The sequence below is a fragment of the Leptopilina boulardi genome, unplaced genomic scaffold (genome assembly GCF_019393585.1).
Source record: "Leptopilina boulardi isolate dan_hultmark-lab unplaced genomic scaffold, ZJU_Lbou_2.1 LbouV2_372, whole genome shotgun sequence".
Lineage (NCBI taxonomy): Eukaryota > Metazoa > Arthropoda > Insecta > Hymenoptera > Figitidae > Leptopilina > Leptopilina boulardi.
The window spans coordinates 1,489,784-1,511,026 of NW_026137943.1; the positions used below are offsets into that span (position 1 = coordinate 1,489,784).

General features: G+C 30.0%; 2 protein-coding genes across 2 annotated transcripts in view; one reads left to right on the plus strand and one right to left on the minus strand.

The window, feature by feature from the left end:
- The window catches only part of LOC127287721 (uncharacterized), a 277,776-nt gene that overhangs the window by 190,633 nt on the left and 65,900 nt on the right, over positions 1 to 21,243 (plus strand). The window lies entirely within an intron of this gene.
- LOC127287719 (UDP-glycosyltransferase UGT5-like) overlaps positions 1 to 21,243 on the minus strand; it is a 41,781-nt gene that overhangs the window by 802 nt on the left and 19,736 nt on the right. The window contains exon 2 of the mRNA XM_051314803.1: positions 17,783 to 18,002. Within this exon, the coding sequence (XP_051170760.1) occupies positions 17,783 to 18,002 (220 nt within the window). The remainder of the gene's footprint in view (positions 1 to 17,782; positions 18,003 to 21,243) is intronic.

Below are 21,243 nucleotides of genomic sequence, written 5' to 3' on the forward strand. Positions count from 1 at the left end.
TCTATTTTTATTTACGATCTTTCGAGACATGTTATCCCATTCACTTTTCTAATACAATAAATTTTTCATCTATAACTTAGAAGAAAAAGAAAAGAAAAGTAGACGAAAGAAACATTTTTTAAATTCAATGATAGTTTTAAAAAGAGGTCAAATAAAATTATTATAAATTAAAATATTAATTAATTAAACTTATTGTAAAATATGTAATGATAGTTAGAAATCTGCTGTTAAATATTTATACTAAATATTATCGTGCGTCGATAAACATGTTACCGACCGCGGAGCGTACGAACGTAGTACCCGATTTCGCCGCGCGAGGCGCATCGCTGAGCTCTCTCGCATACGCTCAGCCCACCGATCGGCTATATAAGCTGCCCTTCCACTAAAGACCGTCACTCTCGTGCTACACGGAGTCGAGGTGGGTCTTACCCCAAGGAGCCTTCCTTCAGGAGTTTTACTTCGAACAAGTATCGTAGAGAGTTTTACCAACAGTAAATCGGTTTTTGTAATATAGTATAAAATAACGTAACGTAAAGTAAATAAAATGTATAGTAACGTAACGAAAATGTACAGTAACGCAATATTGTAATCTCCGTTAATTTCAACTATTGTAAATAAATAATTTTTTTTTTGTAATTAACCCTGTTAATATTTTTTATATTTTAAATCAAACGAACCCTGGTTCAGCGAGCTAAATATTGATTCCTTAATTACAAACATTACAAATAAAAGAAATAAATTCAGTGGCCTTGTGTTTTGTAATACAAATTTTTTTTTTCTGACTAAAGTATAAGAACTTGTTAAATAAACTTTCGACTAATACATTTTAAAGATTTATCAGTATATAGGTGTGTAAAGTTCAAAGGTTAATTCTATTTCAAGAAAATAAGTTCAGTTAGAGCTTTTTCCTTTTGAAGGAAAAAGAATTCTCGTGCCTTTTCGTCTGGCCTTTTCTTTGCTTTTAACGGAATACGAATTTAATGTTCCTTTCTACAAGTTGAACAAGAAAGAATCAGGAAGTCGATAGCTTTTTAAGAGAAGTGTACATTGGTAGTCAACGAATATAAAAAAGTTTATCTCAATAAAAAAAAAAAAGAATCCTAATATGATTTACATTTTAATAAAATTATAAAAATTCCCTTTCTCCTCTATTTTCAATATTTGACTTCGACGAAAGTGGAAATGGAAGTGAATGTGAAATAGTCAAAAGAGAAATTACATAATCGAGAATCTTTAATTGAAATTATTTCTCGTTAAATTTTCCAACTCTAATAATCACGTACAATTCGTGACAATCATTGAAATGTCCCTTGATCAAAAGCAGTTGAATTTAAACGGAATCATAAAGACCCTACAACTTGTCTATTATCCTGCACAATTAGATCCTCTTTGACAATCGGATCGCACGAATTTCTAAAGGAAATTGTTCGTCCACAGCAATAGCATTGAGGCGTAAGCCGCTTTTTCTCTTCAAGATACATAAAAGAAGAAACGAAAACGAAGAAAAAAGTATCTTCTTCTTTTCTGAATTTCTCAAGATGGAAACGAATACCTTGGCAACGTCCAACGATGCATAAAAATCTGCTACGTTGTCCGCAGCGCCAACTCTAAATTATCACGATAGCAAAAGAGGAAAGCGAAGAGAGTATAAGAGAGGACAGAAAAATAGTTCGATAAATAGGATAGATAAGAGAGGGAAGCGAACAAGAGCAAGAAAAAGAAAGAGAGAGAGAGAGAGAGATAGGTAAATTGGTTTTTTACATTCAGAGCTGGGTTACATAAGAACGATAAATTACAAATGCATGACGCTTCCCCTGACGAGAAAAGTTAATATTCAGACTGAAGATTACTTTGCGATCCAATGAAAATGCGCAGATGGCTATTTGAAAATCTCGCGAGGGTCTTGACAAGTTTTTTCTTGCTTTTATGGTTTAATTTGTAATTTGCTACTTATGAACGTCGCTAAGAAAGTAATGATCCAAATAAACTTTCCCATTTTCTTTTCGTCAAAAAAAAAAGAAGTAAAAATTAATATTGATTACAAAGCATTAAAAAAATGAATCAATTTTGATGAAAATGTTCAAATCATTTTAAATAAGCGCGCTTTTTCTCGCCAATGAGAAAATTATCGTGACGCAAGCGCAGTTGCGTTTAGGCAATTTTGATTGCGTGCGCAACACATAAGAAGAGGGGATGAACCAATCAGAATGCGTTACCCTAACTTTCCACTGTGCACACAAAAAGAGTGCGTTTCATAGAACACATTCTAAAATAAACGAAAATATTTCAATATTTACCAATTGTAAATTTTTATTTTTAAGGTCGATTTACGTTAAAGAGATCAGCTTGAGAATAAAATGTCTATATTTCAGTAAATTGAAATGTCGCAAACAATATAGTTGAACATGTCGTTTACATATTTCACATTTATATATATATAACACAAGTGTGATATTCTCGCAGTAGAATAAATCTGGTCTAGTCAGGCGAGGTGATAGGAATACAGAAAAACAATATCACATCGTTCGAACGTATTTTCTTTGGCTACACAAAACTCGTTCTACTTCCTGCTGTGAAATCCCCTTTTCTGAATGCTCGTTCTTGTTGCATTTACACCCAATGTTCAAAAATTTATCCAAAAAGTAAAGTTTTTGGTAAAAAATTATTATTATTAAATATTGCATGAAATTCTCATATATGTGAGAAAATATAACAATTATCCGATTGTCATTTCAATTATCATGTGGTTCAATTTTTAAATTAATATTCTTTTGTTTAAAACGCGTAGAAAATGTAGAGAGAGAGAATTCAAACAGTGCTTAGCGCGCTTGAACGGTGAAACTTTGAAAAGTGGTTCATAATCCCATTACGCATGCATGGTTGGTTACTGTCGCCTTGTCATTTCCCAAAGGTCGTCGACGATGTAATTTCCTTTTCCCTTTGTGTGCAATTTATAGAAGTGTCTCTTACAATCTTGTTAACGTTCTTTTATCCAGACCTATTATAATCACAACCTGGATTGATTTTTAATGCAACTGTTGGAGTACCACTTTTGCAGAAGCTGTCAACAGACACTGCAGGAGATTTTAGTTTTATAAAAAAAAAAAAAAATTACAAAGAAAACTAATTACATTAAAGAGTTAACATTCAAAGCATTACCTTTTAAATCTTCTTTCTCGATTCTCAAAAATAAAAGTAATTCAGTGTTGAGACACAGAAAAGATTTAGCAAATCTTTTTCTCACGAATCGAAAAAAAAAAAAATTCGAAAGGCACGTGCGCAATATCGATATCCTGCGAGTCATTTTCGAATTGTATTTGGTGAAAGTGGGAGGAGGAAGAAGCTTTGCTTGGGGCTATTGCGAATTGCAATTCCATCGATAAGCAGTAATCGTCAAATCGAAATGGTATGCGCGCCAAACCCCGGGCGCGTTTATTGACGTTGCCAGGCTATTTAATGTCACGTAATTTGACGCTTTATGTGGAGTAATAGAGAAAAATAAGAGAAGTTCTATTTGTATACTAAAAAAAATGTTGAGGAAGGAAATTGAGTACTTATTGTATTTGCAAATAGGAGAAATACAGAAAAGAGAGAGAGTGAGAGAGAGAACGTTGTAAATGTGAGAAATACGGAATCCCAGTATCGATTAAGGGGTACGTCAAATGGATTATCGCCTTAACACTTGCACGAAAGTGATTTGTTGCAAAGGATTAAGTTCACTTCGAATTGCGAACGAGTTGCTCGTTCCCTAGTTATATAATCACTTTTTACTAATTTAACGCCTAGAGTCTCTTTGCACTCAATTCAAGTTATTATCGAGATATATTTTATTAGTGCAAAGAGTTTATTCTTCTTCTACTAATCTAAATATTATTTTAGTGTCACTACCCTGAAAATGTAAATTAATTCTCAAAGATTTAAAAAAAATGAAGATTTGTTACACTCTGTATTCAATTTTTTAAATCTTTTTTTGCGCCAGGTATTTTATAAAATTTCTGTTTAATTTTATGTACTGATTGTGTGACGGCAACCAGTTTTCTGATACAGTCGCACCTGTGTCGTATTTCCCCCACTCCAAACAACAGTAAAAATTATTTTAATTTTATGATTCAAATTTTTTAAACCTTTTTTTGCGCCAGGTATTTTATAAAATTTCTTTTTAATTTTATGTACTGCCTGTGTGACGGCAGTCAGCTTTCTGAGAGAGAAAATGTAAATCTAAATTAATTCTCAAAGATTTCAAAAAAAAAAAAAAATGAAGATTTGTTACACTCTGTCAGGGTCAGCGAAAATTTAACCATTTTTGGTAGTCTCGCGCACTATGCAAACACATTCGTAGCATTATGCATATAGCATTTAACGAGAGAGCATTTGTCTTCGTTGGACAATGTAGGTACGAAACAACCTCGCGCCACTCACCGACAAACCCGAAGTACACAATTTACCAATTGGTACTCTCCATTATTCGTGTTTACAGGTGCTGCCCGCGAATCAACATACTCGCCGTTATTTGCTCCGGTCAAATTCGCTCGAAACCCGCAGTAACTTTAAATTATATATATATATATATATATATATATATATATCGATTTTACTCGTTCGATCCCACTCAATACTGATGTATATCAAGTAAATTCAAAACCAGATCAAACAATTACCGTGTAACCAATTTTTTTTTATGTTTCACACACATCATTTTCCATTCATTCATAAATTTTATCCTTTCATTCTATAATTCACATATATTTGTTTTGTTTCGAATATAGTTTATGATATAACAAATTTGATATACTTATATATCCATGGAATTGAAAAATTTATCAAGTTTATATTTCGATGTAAAAAAAATTTTTTTTTTTTTAGCAAAATTGTGAAATGCAATTGTCAAGAGAGGATAGAAATGTTGAGATGAGGAGGAGGTGGAAATTGCAAATTTATGAAGTTTTCGGTAGAAGATGAGAATGCCTTCTAGAAAGGATATCTCGCATGAGCTTCTGCCTCGAAAGTCTAATTGCGGACATTTAGATTCCCATGAGACTTTGGCGGGAATCCCTACCCAAAACTTAGTGGCGAATCTGTGGTTTGTTCCAAAATGTTTCTCAGATTTGTCTCCTTCTCTCTCTCTCTCTCTCATTCCTTCGTAACTTTAACTTTTGAGTTTAAATGAGTTTTGATGTAACATTGATGGAGAAATTCAATTTAAAAACTCTTGAAACAAACTTTCAAAGTATTTTAACATTTAAAGAAAAAATTAAAAACCCGAATATATAAAATATTACAATTATTCGATAAAAAAATATTTTCTATTTGTATATTAATATCGACAATTAAAATTATTATCAATATTTTATAATGTTCATTTCAATCAGAAAATAATGTTTTTTATTTAAATGAATATAATCTGTTAATTGATTTGGTTTTATATAGGAGAGAAAGAGAGTGATCAATGAAAAACGATTTGAAATTATCAAGAGTGAGAGGAGAAATGATTGAGAAAAAAAGAAGAGAGAGAGAGAACATGTTGAAAAGAAAGAACAGAGGAATAATTTCTATGAACGTTAAAGTGATCTCGTTTTCTTCGGTTTTCATTCTATCTCGCGCGCGCGTTTTCTGTGAGAATACCGCAGCGTCGATGGCAAGGAAAATCCAATTGCTTTTCAAACGATATACGTCATTGTAACTCGATAAGTTGCTGCCAGTAATAGCAAAAATAAAAAAAAAAAAGTTATAAGAGAATATCAATACACATCTCAAAATCCTTATCACGAAAATGTTGGGTCATAAGATCAAAAGCTTGACCAAACATGCAATAGAATTTTTCTCTTCAAATAATATAGTGTAACCCTTTACTATAAATTTTTATATCGAACATAAAAGAAATATTTCCTTTCATTTAATAATATATTATACGCATGTGGTGATTTTTTTTAAAAAACACTTTTTTGAAGAGAAAAAAAATGCAATATAATATAATTAACTCAAAAAACAATTGTTATTAAAATTAATTTTAAAATTGTTTTAATTTTATGATTCAAATTTTTTAAACCTTTTTTTGCGACAGGTATTTTAAAAAATTTCTTTTTTTAATCTGCTTTCCGCTAATATTATTTTTAAATATTCAATTTTTTAAATCTTCTTTTGCGCCATGTATTTTATAAAATTTCTGTTTAATTTTATGTACCGCATGTGTGACGGCATCCAGTTTTCTGATACATGCGCACCTGTGTCGTATTTTCCCCACTCCAAACAACAGTAAAAATTAGTTTAAAATTTTTTTAATTTTATGATTCAAAGTTTTCTAGTGTAGCTCAGCATCCGCTGGACAATCAAAAAGTGCGCCATACATTTTTTGTTCGAGACTTTTTGCTCAATTTTTTGGCATTATTCCCGAGTCATTATCTGGCAAATTTTTTTTTTCGAAAATTTTTTCCCAGTTTTAGTGAGTGTAGCTCAGCATCCGCTGGACCAATCAAAAAGTGCGCCATACATTTTTTGTTCGAGACTTTTTGCTCAATTTTTTGGCATTATTCCCGAGTCATTATCTGACAAATTTTTTTTTTCGAAAATTTTTTCCCAGTTTTAGTGAGTGCGTAGCTCAGCATCCGCTGGACCAAACAAAAAGTGCGCCGTACATTTTTTGTTCAAAACTTTTTCCTTATTTTATTGGCTGTATTCCCGAACGATTATCTCGCAAATTTAAATTTTCGAAAATTTTTCCAAAATATTTTTGAGTGTAGCTCAGCATCCGCTGGACCAATTAAAAAGTGCGCCATACATTTTTTGTTCGAAACTTTTTCCCTATTTTTATGGTGGTATTCCGGAACAGTTATCTCGCAAATTAAATTTTTCGAAAATTTTTCCAAAATGTTTTTTAGTGTAGCTCAGTATCCGCTGGACCAATCAAAAAGTGCGCCAGACATTTTTTGTTCAAGACTCCCGGGTTAAGAATTTGGCGGTATTCCCGATCAATTATCTCGCAAATTTAATTTTTCAAAATTTTTTAAGAAATTTATCAGAGTGTAGCTCAGCATCCGCTGGACCAATCAAAAAGTGCGCCATACATTTTTTGTTCGAGACTCCCGGGTTAAGACTTTGGCGGTATTCCCGATCAATTATCTCGCAAATTTAATTTTTCGAAATTTTTTAAAAAATATATCTGAGTGTAGCTCAGCATCCGCTGGACCAATCAAAAAGTGCGCCATACATTTTTTGTTCGAGACTCCCGGGTTAAGACTTTGGCGGTATTCCCGATCAATTATCTCGCAAATTTAATTTTTCGAAATTTTTTAAAAAATTTATCTGAGTGTAGCTCAGCATCCGCTGGACCAATCAAAAAGTGCGCCATACATTTTTTGTTCGAGACTCCCGGGTTAAGACTTTGGCGGTATTCCCGATCAATTATCTCGCAAATTTAATTTTTCGAAATTTTTTAAAAAATTCATCTGAGTGTAGCTCAGCATCCGCTGGACCAATCAAAAAGTGCGCCATACATTTTTTGTTCGAGACTCCCGGGTTAAGACTTTGGCGGTATTCCCGATCAATTATCTCGCAAATTTAATTTTTCAAAATTTTTTAAGAAATTTATCAGAGTGTAGCTCAGCATCCGCTGGACCAACCAAAAAGTGCGCCATACCTTTTTTTTTCGAAACTTTTTCCCTATTTTGATAGTGGTATTCCGGAACGATTATCTCGCAAATTTAATTTTTCTAAATTTTTTCCAAATTTGTTTTCTAGTGTAGCTCAGCATCCGCTGGACCAATCAAAAAGTGCGCCATACATTTTTTGTTCGCTACTATTTGCTAAAGACTTTGTCGGTATTCCCGAACGATTATCTCGCAAATTTTAATTTTCGACCATTTTTCCAAAATATTTTTGAGTGTAGCTCAGCATCCGCTGGACCAATCTAAAAGTGCGCCATACATTTTTTGTTCGGAACTTTTTGACTATTTTTTTGGCGGTATTCCCGAACGATTATCTGTAAAATTTAATTTTTCGAAAATTTTTCCAAATTTGTTTTCTAGTGTAGCTCAGCATCCGGTGGACCAATCAAAAAGTGCGCCATACATTTTTTGTTCTAGACTCCCGGGTTAAGAATTTGGCGGTATTCTTGATCAATTATCTCGCAAATTTAATTTTTCAAAATTTTTTAAGAAATTTATCAGAGTGTAGCTCAGCATCCGCTGGACCAATCAAAAAGTGCGCCATACATTTTTTGTTCGAGACTCCCGGGTTAAGACTTTGGCGGTATTCCCGATCAATTATCTCGCAAATTTAATTTTTCGAAATTTTTTAAAAAATTTATCTGAGTGTAGCTCAGCATCCGCTGGACCAAACAAAAAGTGCTCCATACATTTTTTGTTCGAAACTTTTTCCCTATTTTGATAGTGGTATTCCTGAAAGATTATCTCGCAAATTTAATTTTTCTAAATTTTTTCCAAATTTGTTTTCTAGTGTAGCTCAGCATCCGCTGGACCAATCAAAAAGTGCGCCATACATTTTTTGTTCGCTACTATTTGCTAAAGACTTTGTCGGTATTCCCGAACGATTATCTCGCAAATTTTAATTTTCGAACATTTTTCCAAAATATTTTTGAGTGTAGCTCAGCATCCGCTGGACCAATCTAAAAGTGCGCCATACATTTTTTGTTCGCTACTATTTGCTAAAGGCTTTGCCGGTATTCCCGAACGATTATCTCGCAAATTTAAATTTTCGAAAATTTTTCCAAAATATTTTTGAGTGTAGCTCAGCATCCGCTGGACCAATTAAAAAGTGCGCCATACATTTTTTGTTCGCTACTATTTGCTAAAGACTTTGCCGGTATTCCCGAACGATTATCTCGCAAATTTAAATTTTTGAAAATTTTTCCAAAATATTTTTGAGTGTAGCTCAGCATCCGCTGGACCAATTAAAAAGTGCGCCATACATTTTTTGTTTGAAACCTTTTCTCTATTTTTATGGTGGTATTCCGGAACAGTTATCTCGCAAATTTACTTTTTCGAAAATTTTTCCAAAATGTTATTTATTGTAGCTCAGCATCCGCTTGACCAATCTAAAAGTGCGCCATACATTTTTTGTTCGAAACTTTTTCTCTATTTTTATGGTGGTATTCCGGAACAGTTATCTCGCAAATTTAATTTTTCGAAAATTTTTCCAAAATGTTTTTTAGTGTAGCTCAGCATCCGCTGGACCAATCTAAAAGTGCGCCATACATTTTTTGTTCGGAACTTTTTGACTATTTTTTTGGCGGTATTCCCGAACGATTATCTGTAAAATTTAATTTTTCGAAAATTTTTCCAAATTTGTTTTCTAGTGTAGCTCAGCATCCGGTGGACCAATCAAAAAGTGCGCCATACATTTTTTGTTCTAGACTCCCGGGTTAAGAATTTGGCGGTATTCTTGATCAATTATCTCGCAAATTTAATTTTTCAAAATTTTTTAAGAAATTTATCAGAGTGTAGCTCAGCATCCGCTGGACCAATCAAAAAGTGCGCCATACATTTTTTGTTCGAGACTCCCGGGTTAAGACTTTGGCGGTATTCCCGATCAATTATCTCGCAAATTTAATTTTTCGAAATTTTTTAAAAAATTTATCTGAGTGTAGCTCAGCATCCGCTGGACCAAACAAAAAGTGCTCCATACATTTTTTGTTCGAAACTTTTTCCCTATTTTGATAGTGGTATTCCGGAACGATTATCTCGCAAATTTAATTTTTCTAAATTTTTTCCAAATTTGTTTTCTAGTGTAGCTCAGCATCCGCTGGACCAATCAAAAAGTGCGCCATACATTTTTTGTTCGCTACTATTTGCTAAAGACTTTGGCGGTATTCCCGATCAATTATCTCGCAAATTTAATTTTTCGAAATTTTTTAAAAAATTTATCTGAGTGTAGCTCAGCATCCGCTGGACCAAACAAAAAGTGCTCCATACATTTTTTGTTCGAAACTTTTTCCCTATTTTGATAGTGGTATTCCGGAACGATTATCTCGCAAATTTAATTTTTCTAAATTTTTTCCAAATTTGTTTTCTAGTGTAGCTCAGCATCCGCTGGACCAATCAAAAAGTGCGCCATACATTTTTTGTTCGCTACTATTTGCTAAAGACTTTGTCGGTATTCCCGAACGATTATCTCGCAAATTTTAATTTTCGAACATTTTTCCAAAATATTTTTGAGTGTAGCTCAGCATCCGCTGGACCAATCTAAAAGTGTGCCATACATTTTTTGTTCGGAACTTTTTGACTATTTTTTTGGCGGTATTCCCGAACGATTATCTGGAAAATTTAATTTTTTGATAATTTTTCCAAATTTGTTTTCTAGTGTAGCTCAGCATCCGCTGGACCAATCAAAAAGTGCGCCATACATTTTTTGTTCGCTACTATTTGCTAAAGACTTTGCCGGTATTCCCAAACGATTATCTCGCAAATTTAAATTTTCGAAAATTTGTCCAAAATATTTTTGAGTGTAGCTCAGCATCCGCTGGACCAATTAAAAAGTGCGCCATACATTTTTTGTTCGAAACTTTTTCTCTATTTTTATGGTGGTATTCCGGAACAGTTATCTCGCAAATTTAATTTTTCGAAAATTTTTTCAAAATGTTATTTATTGTAGCTCAGCATCCGCTGGACCAATCTAAAAGTGCGCCATACATTTTTTTTTCGAAACTTTTTCCCTATTTTTATGGTGGTATTCCGGAACAGTTATCTCGCAAATTTAATTTTTCGAAAATTTTTCCAAAATGTTTTTTAGTGTAGCTCAGCATCCGCTGGACCAATCTAAAAGTGCGCCATACATTTTTTGTTCGGAACTTTTTGACTATTTTTTTGGCGGTATTCCCGAACGATTATCTGTAAAATTTAATTTTTCGAAAATTTTTCCAAATTTGTTTTCTAGTGTAGCTCAGCATCCGCTGGACCAATCAAAAAGTGCGCCATACATTTTTTGTTCGCTACTTGTTTCTTATTTTATTGGCGGTATTCCAGAACGATTATCTCGCAAATTTAAATTTTTGAAAATTTTTCCAAATTTTACCTTTTTTTTGCGCCAGGTGTTTTATAAAATTTCTGTTTTTTAATGTGCTTTCCTCTATTATTATTTTTAAATATTCAATTTTTTAAACCTTTTTTTGCGCTAGGTATTTTATAAAATTTCTTTTTAATTTTATGTACTGCTTGTGTGACGGCAGTTAGTTTTCTGAGAGTTGCGCCTGCGTCGTATTTTCCCCTACTCCATGTCTAGTGAGTATATATAAGAACTCTTGCAAGTAAGTCGAGCAGTTTGCCACTGAACTTCTTCTCACACAGAAAAAACTGGGTGTTGTTTTGACATTAAATTCGGTGTTAAAAATGTATGCAACAAATTTTATCCTGTTGGTATCATTTTGACACCAAAATTGGAGAAATTTCAATTTTACCTACTCTAAATGAAAAAATTTTCGCTTATTTAAGAGAAAATCAAATGTTTAATCTGAATTCAGGTTGCAATAATTTTATGGTTAGAACTGTTGTTGAATGCAATTAAATATCTAAAAAAGCGTTTATTTTACAACATTTATGTTTTTTTAATAAATTATTTTCAATATTCAGCATAATATCATAATACTGATATAGAATTATATAAAAAAAACATTCCTGGAAAACTTTAAAAATTTTAATTGAAAATCTAATTTCTAATAACTGTCAAAATAAATGTACGTAATTACTTCAAGATAAATTTTTACGAAAATTGGTGAGAACTTTAAAAATTCTGCAGTATGTAAGTTTAATGATTTTATTTACAATAAGAAACTATTAATCGTTTCTTTAAAATTGTTTTTAATTTTTTTCTTTGAGATATGTACATTTGAGGGGCTGATAGTAAAAATGGTTTAAAATAACATTGGGAGCAAAAGTGGGATAAGTGACTTGGGAGCAAAAACGGGTTAAAATGATTCGTGTAATTTATTGATAAATTCATTATATTATCGATTAAAAAATATTAACAATAGGAAAAAATGCATATTTTATTATAATTAATATTTTTTAATCGATAATATAATGAATTTATCAATAAATTACACGAATCATTTTAACCCGTTTTTGCTCCCAAGTCACTTATCCCACTTTTGCTCCCAATGTTATTTTAAACCATTTTTACTATCAGCCCCTCATTTATATATAAGATATTTGTACCAGAACAAATCCTCGTTATGTAAAAATTTTACATATGAATATATTATATTGTAATAATATATTTTAATAATACTTAGGTATGTATTATATATTCAAATTTTTACAAGAGTTATAAATAATTTTAATATTAAACATTATTTGTTTATAAAAATTCAAAAATAATTAATCACTAAACAATTTTCATAAGGTTATAAAAAATATCAAATTCAATTAAATAGAAGAGTAAGCAGAAAAAATTTTGTTTATTACTTAAATATTTATTATAAATATTGTTTACAAATATAAATATTGGTGAATATTTTAAATATTATTTTTAAACTTTCGTCGATATATCGAAAAATATTTTTGCATTTAAACGAAAACGTCGATATATAGAAAATTATTTTTGCATTTAAATTTTTTATTACGAAACTTTTATATAATTTTTAAATTTTTGTGGTTGGAAAGGTTAATGTTTGAAGTTGACGTTTTATATAAAAATTTGTAATGTTTGTTTATGTCAATTATAATTATACCAAACAAAGGTAAAATACAAAATTTACCCTTATATAAATTACCCTCCAAAAAAATTAGCTGCAACAAAAATAACACCATGTTTTCTCTGTGCAGTACTGAATTGACAAATTAAAATATTTCCCTTAACTTTCTTGGCTCAAGTAAAATTATTATTTATACTGCACTATTATATTCTAACAAATGAAATAAATTCAATTAATTATTATCTCTTAGTTAATTAAAAAAAAATTATCAATTTTTTTTTCTAAATGAAAAATAAATTATCAAATATAGCATTTGCTGTAAAACTTTGTAAATTCAACCACTGTTTACTTGGAAAGTTAAATTTCGATTTAATTACTTATTTTAATTTGATATATACAAAGTTCAACAAACACTTCTCTCTATCTCGACATGTGCAATTCCCCCCCTAGACTTTACCATGCCAAAGTTTTAAACACAAATGGAATTTCCAATTAGTGTAATTAGCCTAATTTAATTATTAAGCAGTCATGTTATAAAAAATGCGTCAAAGGGTTAATTCTAACTTGTGATTCGAAGAAGAAGAAGAAGTGTGCCAAGGGATGAGGGAAAGTTTGCAAATCGAAACTTGGCGAAGACTATTCGAGAAGAGCAAACTTGGCTTCTAGTATATACCTTTTGTCTTGAAATTCATTCTCCTGTATGTATATATATATATATATATATATATATTATATATATAGCGTGGTTGTAGGTTACTTTTCAAACAAATAGGAAAAAATAAAAAAAAAAGAAAGGATGAAGTAGGTGAAGAAAAAAAGACATTAAGAACGAAAGAGGGTTGAAGTGCAGGGTTATCGCGTTTGACCACGATGGACCTAACCCAAGCGATTTCAAGACATTAGTCGACTGAACCTTTTCTCCAAACTACCCCTTACTTGCTTCGCTCTAGTGACCTCTGAATCCCTCCCCTTTTCTTCCCTTCTATTCTGCCATTCCCTTAACTTTACTTCTCATTTCTCTTTCTTCGATCGTCGAGAATCGTAATTCCATCCCTCTTTTCACCTCCCTCCCCCCTTGATCCTTTAGTTTTGTACGTGAGAGCAGGTGCTCTAAAGTACAAGGCGGAAAAAAAACCAAAAACAAAAAAAAAAGTGGTCCTAGTCAGAATAGGGACTATAAGGGAAAAAAAGCACAAAAAAAAGAAATGGACTGCCACGGGTGCGAAGCCGCCTTCGAGTCGACGGCGGAACGAGAGTTTCGCGGAACACATTTTGCCTCTCGAATAAATTGGAGAGAAACGTGAAAGGGGGTAACGGGGAGGGGGGGGGGTTAAAAAGGAGAAAGGGGTTTTTTTTTGCAAGGCGTAAGGACGAGAACAACAGAGCAATAAAGAAAAGGGGTGTCGGGTAACCCCACGACGAGAGGCACTACGTTATTCCTAGCCCGTAACCAAAGAACCTTGTTTCGCTCACGCTTGTATTGTACGAGCTCTTTTTCATGTAAAATGTCAAGTACGAGAATTTTTAAGGTGTAGAATAATAAAATCTTCTTTAATAAGAAATCTCTCTCTCTTTCTCCTTGAAAAGACTTAAGATCTTACAGGATTATTCTAAATCTTAAGAAAGAAGGAAATGTTGCAATATTTTTTTTTACTACTAAAATTCAAAATAAAATTTTCTTTTAGCAAATTATGTTATAAATTTTTAAAGTAATTTAATTTCATTATTTAATAAAGTTAAAGTGCATTAAATAAAATTAGTGAGAATTAATACTAAATCCTTGAATTGAAAATAAATTTTTTGTTAATAAATCTTTCTATACATCATTATTTTAATTAAAACCAGTCTTTATTGTGTCGACTAGAAGGAAAAATTTATAAAACATTTCTCATCACAAAAGTTTTTACAAGCACACAAGGAATTTTTTAAAAAAAAGATAAATTTCATAAATTCTTTAACATTTCATTTAAACTATAAAAACAATTTTTCATATTTTAAATAGAGGTATTAGAAATTTGTTTTAATGTTACTAAAAGTGTTTTAAATAACATTGGCCAATTTCATTTTTTTTATTCAACAATTAAATGAAAAAAAAAAAATAAGGACAATTTAAAATAAAATAAAATTACACATAAAAAAACAAAAGAAATTTACCGGATTCCTAGAAATTAGAGGACGTTATGTGAGATTTTATGGAAGTGAACATTTAAAAGTTTACAACTGATCATAAAGGTTACAAATGATTCCAACACATTGCAAAGGATTGTAAACGTTATATTAAAAGAGTTTCAGAGAATAACGATTATTTGCTAGGCGGAGAGAAAAAAATCATCTCAATAATTATATAAATTATTAACAAATATATAAATATTCTTATAAAAATGATAATTTGGAACAATTATTTTACCTAAGTTTTTTTTTTTTATTAAAAAAATATATATTTATTTTAAGGTAAATTTTCACATTTTAGTTAATTTCTTTTTTTTTTTTGTTTTAATTTAGATAAAAAGTTAAAAAGCGGAGAAACATGAGTGGATTACACGGATAACTAAGTTCATTTTCGAGGAAACTAATCCGGTTAATTAAAAATATTTTCTATCCAAGGACTTTCATAAAAGTTTCAAACAATAACTAGTACAATTAATTTTCATAATTTTAAATTAATAAACAAAATGAATATAAATGAAAGTTTTTTAAAAGACAACTTTTATTAATAAATACGAAGACTATAAAAATTGTAAAAAGTACAAGTATGATTTAAATATTCGTATTATAAAAATATAAAAAAAATTTGTCTGACTAAAACCTTATTTTACTACTAAAACTTCGAAATTAAATTCCCTAATTGTCTTCTGTCTGACTTAAACTGATTTTGACTACTGATTCTCATGGAAGATTTGTCTGACTAAACTTTCTTTTACTACTGACACTAAGGAATTAAACTATTGTGTTATGTCTGACTTTTAACTTCTATCACTAAAAACATTCTAAGAATTCGATATGTCTGACTTTAATTGACTTTTACTACTTACAATTAAGAAATTGGTTAATAAAAATAATATTCATCAATTATTGAAAAACTAAAATTATAAAAATTAAAGATATTGTTATTTTTTTTAAGAATATATATATATATAAAAAAATAAATGAATTCTATACGACTTTTCACATTATTCTCACAGTATATGGTGTGTAAATGATAAACGGTGATAACCGTTACTTCGCCAAGTAATTGGCATTCAGTTGGCAATAAATAATTGTCATTGAAGCGAAGCGCATCAAACTCCGAGTGAAACTTTGAAACCTGGTGCCATCGTGAAATTTCCCAGGTGGCCATCTCGTGGCATGAGAATACCAAAACCCGTTCCCTCCCCCTCAACCATTCCCCCTCTCTTTTACCTCAGAAAACCAGAACTGAAGATCGAAAGGGTGATATGATACGAACACGTACGTGTACATTGCGTTTACGCCATCCCATGTGCCCAAAGCGTGCTTCGAATTCACATAATGCATAAAAAAAAAGGTGAACCCTCCATTTGAAAGAAGATACGAGCGTAAAAGAAAAAAAAAATAAAAAAAGATAAAAGTATCAAGAGCTTGATGTTACTACTGAATCAAAAGGGAAACCTATAAAATATGCACTAAGAAAAAAAGTTTATCAAAACACAAAAAAAAAATGCATTTCTTTGCCAAGAAAAATTTTTTCCTCTTACATTATCTTAATTATATCACAATTTACAGAATCAATAATTTTAATTAAAATTACATTAAATTAAAATCTTAATTAAAATTTTCTTATTCAATTTTTAAAAATTTTTTCATTTTTATTACTATTATTTTTAGATACATATTGTCTCGTAATTTCCAGAGAGAGAGAGGGATATAAGAAGAAAAGTATTTTTTTCGATCATTAATCATTTCAATTACACTAGTTTTCTTAGGAAAGAGAGATAGGAGGAATTTGTGACAGTTATATGCAAAAGTGGATTGAACCAACTAATATAAATCTAAATAAAATTAGAATACAAATGAAATTGTGAGAGGAAACGAGATGTGCGAGATTTAGAAAATGAATGTGCACGGCAAGAATAAATAATACAAGGAAAAATTCTCTATACACGAGATGAGACTACACTGGTGGGAATGAGAGATTTCTAAAATATGAAAAATAAAGTGACAAAGGCTAAATTAAATTGAAATATGCAAAAAAATATTACATGTTTATATACATATAGGTATATAAATTTCTAGCACAAATCTTCTCTTATAACCTTATATATAATTCATATATTAAATTTAATAAAAAAAAAACAAAAATTCTACTCTGAAAAGTTTTTTTAAAAAAATTTTTTTCACAAATTCCCAGAAGGATAAGAAAATTGTCTAAAAGTCATGTTATAAAACAAAATGTAAATTATTAATTAGATGAGTGAGAAATAAGAGAGAAGAAAAAAGGAAATATAAATATAAATAATAGAAGAAAAAAATTGTAATAAACTTTTTTTTTTAATTGTAATTAAATTATTTCGCTATTTTTATTTTTAAGTATTCCATTTTTTAAACCTTTTTTGCGCCAGGTATTTTATAAAATTTCTTTTTTTTTTAATCTGCTATTATTATTTTTAAATATTCAATTTTTTAAACCTTTTTTTGCGCCAGGTATTTTATAAAATTTCCGTTAATTTTATGTACTGCCTCTGTGACGGCAGTCAGCTTTCTGAGAGTCGCGCCTGCGTCGTATCCCCACTCTTCCGTATTTCCCCCACCCTTCGACTAGCAAGTATATATAGACACGCTTACCACTAAATCAAGCAGTTTGACATTAAACTTTTTCTCACTACTGAGTTATCTAATTGAAAATTTCGCTGAACTTTTTTTGTTCATGTCAAATTATTATTTAAAAAAATTAAATAAATTATTATTATTAAAAAAATTAAATAAATAATAGGAGAGAAAATCTTTAATCAACATTTTTTTTTAATTGTAATTAATTTTTTTTTTAATTTAAATTAATTAATTGTAATATAGAGAGTATTGGGTTATATATATGTGATCATTATGTATAACATTTTGCTGAGAATTTCTGAGAATATGATGGAATGAACCCCCTTAGTATCATGTATATGAAAGTGGAATTACCTAGTATCGTTGAACACTTTATCAAGAGCACTCTTGAGGGTTATCTCGTCAAGCTCATCGTATCTCACGATAACTGCAGCACCCCTTGCAGCAGCCACTGCTGCATTATGAAACTGATCTCCATACATTGGAACTATAACCATTGGTAAACCAACATAAACACCTTCCGTTAAACCCAAAAGTCCTCCATGACTCAGATATGCCTTCACGTTTGGATGATCTGAAACAAAAATAAAAACAAGATGAAAATACATCATAATTAATTAAAATTTGCAAACTCTCATTTTAATTGGATGCCAAAAGTAATTAAAGTCAGATTCTCTTCACTCGAGTAATTAAGAACTGTTTCTAATATACTATATATATATATATAAATATAATTATTTTTATTATTACCAATTTTAAAAAATTATAAACAAGATTTTTAATGTCACAGCGGAATTAACAGCACACCGGAAGAAAAAAAATATTTAAATAAGTCAAAAAAGAAAATAAATGTCAAAAGATAAAATTGTAAAAAAAACAAGCACAAAATAAATAATTGAAAATAAATTAAGAATGTTTTGTCGGTCTTCAGCTAATTGGAAATTTTTACGCATTTGAAAAATAGTCTTGTTACTTAAACTTTAATACTTTCATTAATTGTCATGGCTTATCCCGCAAAGCGAGATAGAATTTCTCATTAGTAATCATGATTCATTTGAAAGAACTCAAGAGCAAATAAATTAATCTCTGTCATTATGCATCATTTAATAAAAAAAAAAAATAATCTTTATACAATTATAATCTATTAATTTTTCAAAAAAAAATTTCTTTAACATTTTTCGAATTTGCAAAAAAAAAAATAAAACCCAATTCGTAGAGAATTTTTTCTAGCCAACGATTACCATTTTACCTTAACGAGCCCGAGAGGTACTTTTATACGTTAGCTTAATCCTTTAAGAGGGACGAAAGAAAATCCCGTATCTTTAAAAGCCCCCATAATCCATTTACAGAATTTAACAGTGTGAATAGTCATATCGACTTGAATTTTTATATTTTCATAAAAATGGGTATAATAATTTTAGAAATATTTACTATTTTCAAATTTTACATCCGTATATTTTTCCCGCTTTTATTTTCTCTTAAGATTAAATGCAACCCTCTTTTTCATGCCTATGAGAAATTTTCTTCCTTTCCAAAATTTTTCACCGCTTTCAAGAAATTTTTCCCACAAAATTACAACTCAAAATTGTAGTGAAATCTTTACTAAATCTATTAAAATTTTTCATAATTCCCAATTTCGATGAATACTGCCGTTTATAGCTGGCGCTTATTCTTCAATTGTATAATCTTTAATTTCCAATTAAATTTTACCTACGATTCTTAAATTTGTTAATGTCGCTTTATTTAGTTGTAACTAACAAATTTTATTCCTGAAATTGTATATTTTCCTTAATTTTTCACATTTTCTTACAATTTAATAGAAATAATAACCAAATTAATCCCGAGCTATTGGATGAGAATCCAGGCTCAAAATTGATTCATTAAATTTTAATAATAATAATAATAATGGAAATTTTTCAAAAATTTCTAATTATTAATATTATTTATAATTTATTTATGTTACATTACGTAACATAAAAGTAATTTTGTGAATGAAAAAAAAGAAGAAAAAAGTAATAAAGAGAAAATAAATAAAATATCTTTTTTATTTGATAATTTTATGTGTGATAATAAAATTACTTTTCAAAATCCTGACGTGCGTTTTCTCCCCCAATCAAAATGAACACATGAGGAGATATAATAAAATTTAAGCTTTATATATTATTATATATAGGAGATAGAGAGATGAAGCCAAATTTTGCGTCAGTGTTCAACCCCTAAGGAGTGGATATACATTGATGAAGGATGAAACTAACGAAATCATGCAACCACGTTTTCACTTCATCACCCTTACCCAGTCCCGTAACTTCTCTCGAAACCACCAGCCCCTATTCTAATGTCAAATTCCATTATCGAGCAGACACAATCACCTCATTGCTGATCTCCGGCCACTGTATTTCTCTGTTATCTATTCCCTCCCCAAAAAAAAAACGAATTTTGCATAAATCAAATAAAAAAATTTCCAAATTTCCGGGTTTTTATTTTATGAATACATAAATTTTTTTTTTCCACTTTTCAAACTTTAAAACTGATTTATACTACCGACAACAAAAAATTTTTAATCTACAGTTAAAGAAATTTAATAAATACACAAATGGAAAAATTCACTAACAAAAGAACAAAATTTCAAAAAATACGAAAACTTCATTTATCGCGTAATATTCATGTCGTGCCTCTTTTTCCCCAAGTACAAAGAATAAGTATATGAATAAAAAGAAGAAGAAGAAGAAGAACACTAGAAGAAAAAGGGGCATCGACTTTTCCTCTAAAAAGCGAATCTTTTCTCAACTTCCTTATATTCTGAAAAAAAAAGTTTCCCAATGTCATCCATTCGATGATGAAAAAAAAAATTCTACAAAATTTTCACCAACTATAATCAATAATAATTGACTAAAATCACATTCCAAGTCAGGGAAATATTTTTTCCTAAAACACAATACAAACTAAATTAAATAGATTTTAAAAATGATATAGAAATACATTTCTCGCAAAAAAAATAAATCATTATTTCATTGTAAATTGGATCCTCGAATATCCACAATTCTACAAAATTTATTGAGAAAGTAATTTCGTGTTGACAAGATTGAACATGAACAAGCTGGTAATTGGCCAATTCTATCAAAGCATTCTATCTCGAAGTATTCTCGAACACAATTGGCCAATTACCTGTCTGTGACATCCTTGAAACGGTTACGCTGCTCTCGACAGCATTGACTTCACAAGAAAGATCCGTAATTGACAGATAAATTAACAAAAAAAAATAATAATAATAATAATTTTAATTCAACCCTATTATTATTTATGATCAATTATTCATTTGTTCTAAACTAAACCTAATTTATCAACAATTAACTAAATCATTTTAATTTTTAGGTTATAAATACAATACCAACCTTGTAACATAAAACTATTAGATAATGGCGGTAAATTTAAATCATATTTTAAACTCTGGTAAAAAAAAAGGGGATCCTGTTTTTTTTTTAAATTTTAATCTGTATTCTTACAATAATATAGCAAATTAGTCTTGAATTGAATGTGAAATAACAAACATGATTAAATGGCTAAATTCTCAAATGCATTATATTATTTCAAGTTAGAATTTCCAGTGAAGCTTACAATGCTTTCCTTCTTCCTGTAAGACATTGACTTGAAACTGCCAACTTCTCTTTAGAGTTGCTAACTCCTGTTTAAGCTTACAACAATTATTTCCATATTGTAAAGAGAGGTTCTATGGAACCAGCAACTTAAACACGCTGTTGAACAAGTAACCAATTGCTGTTTTTTAAGTTTACTTATATATATATATATATATTTAT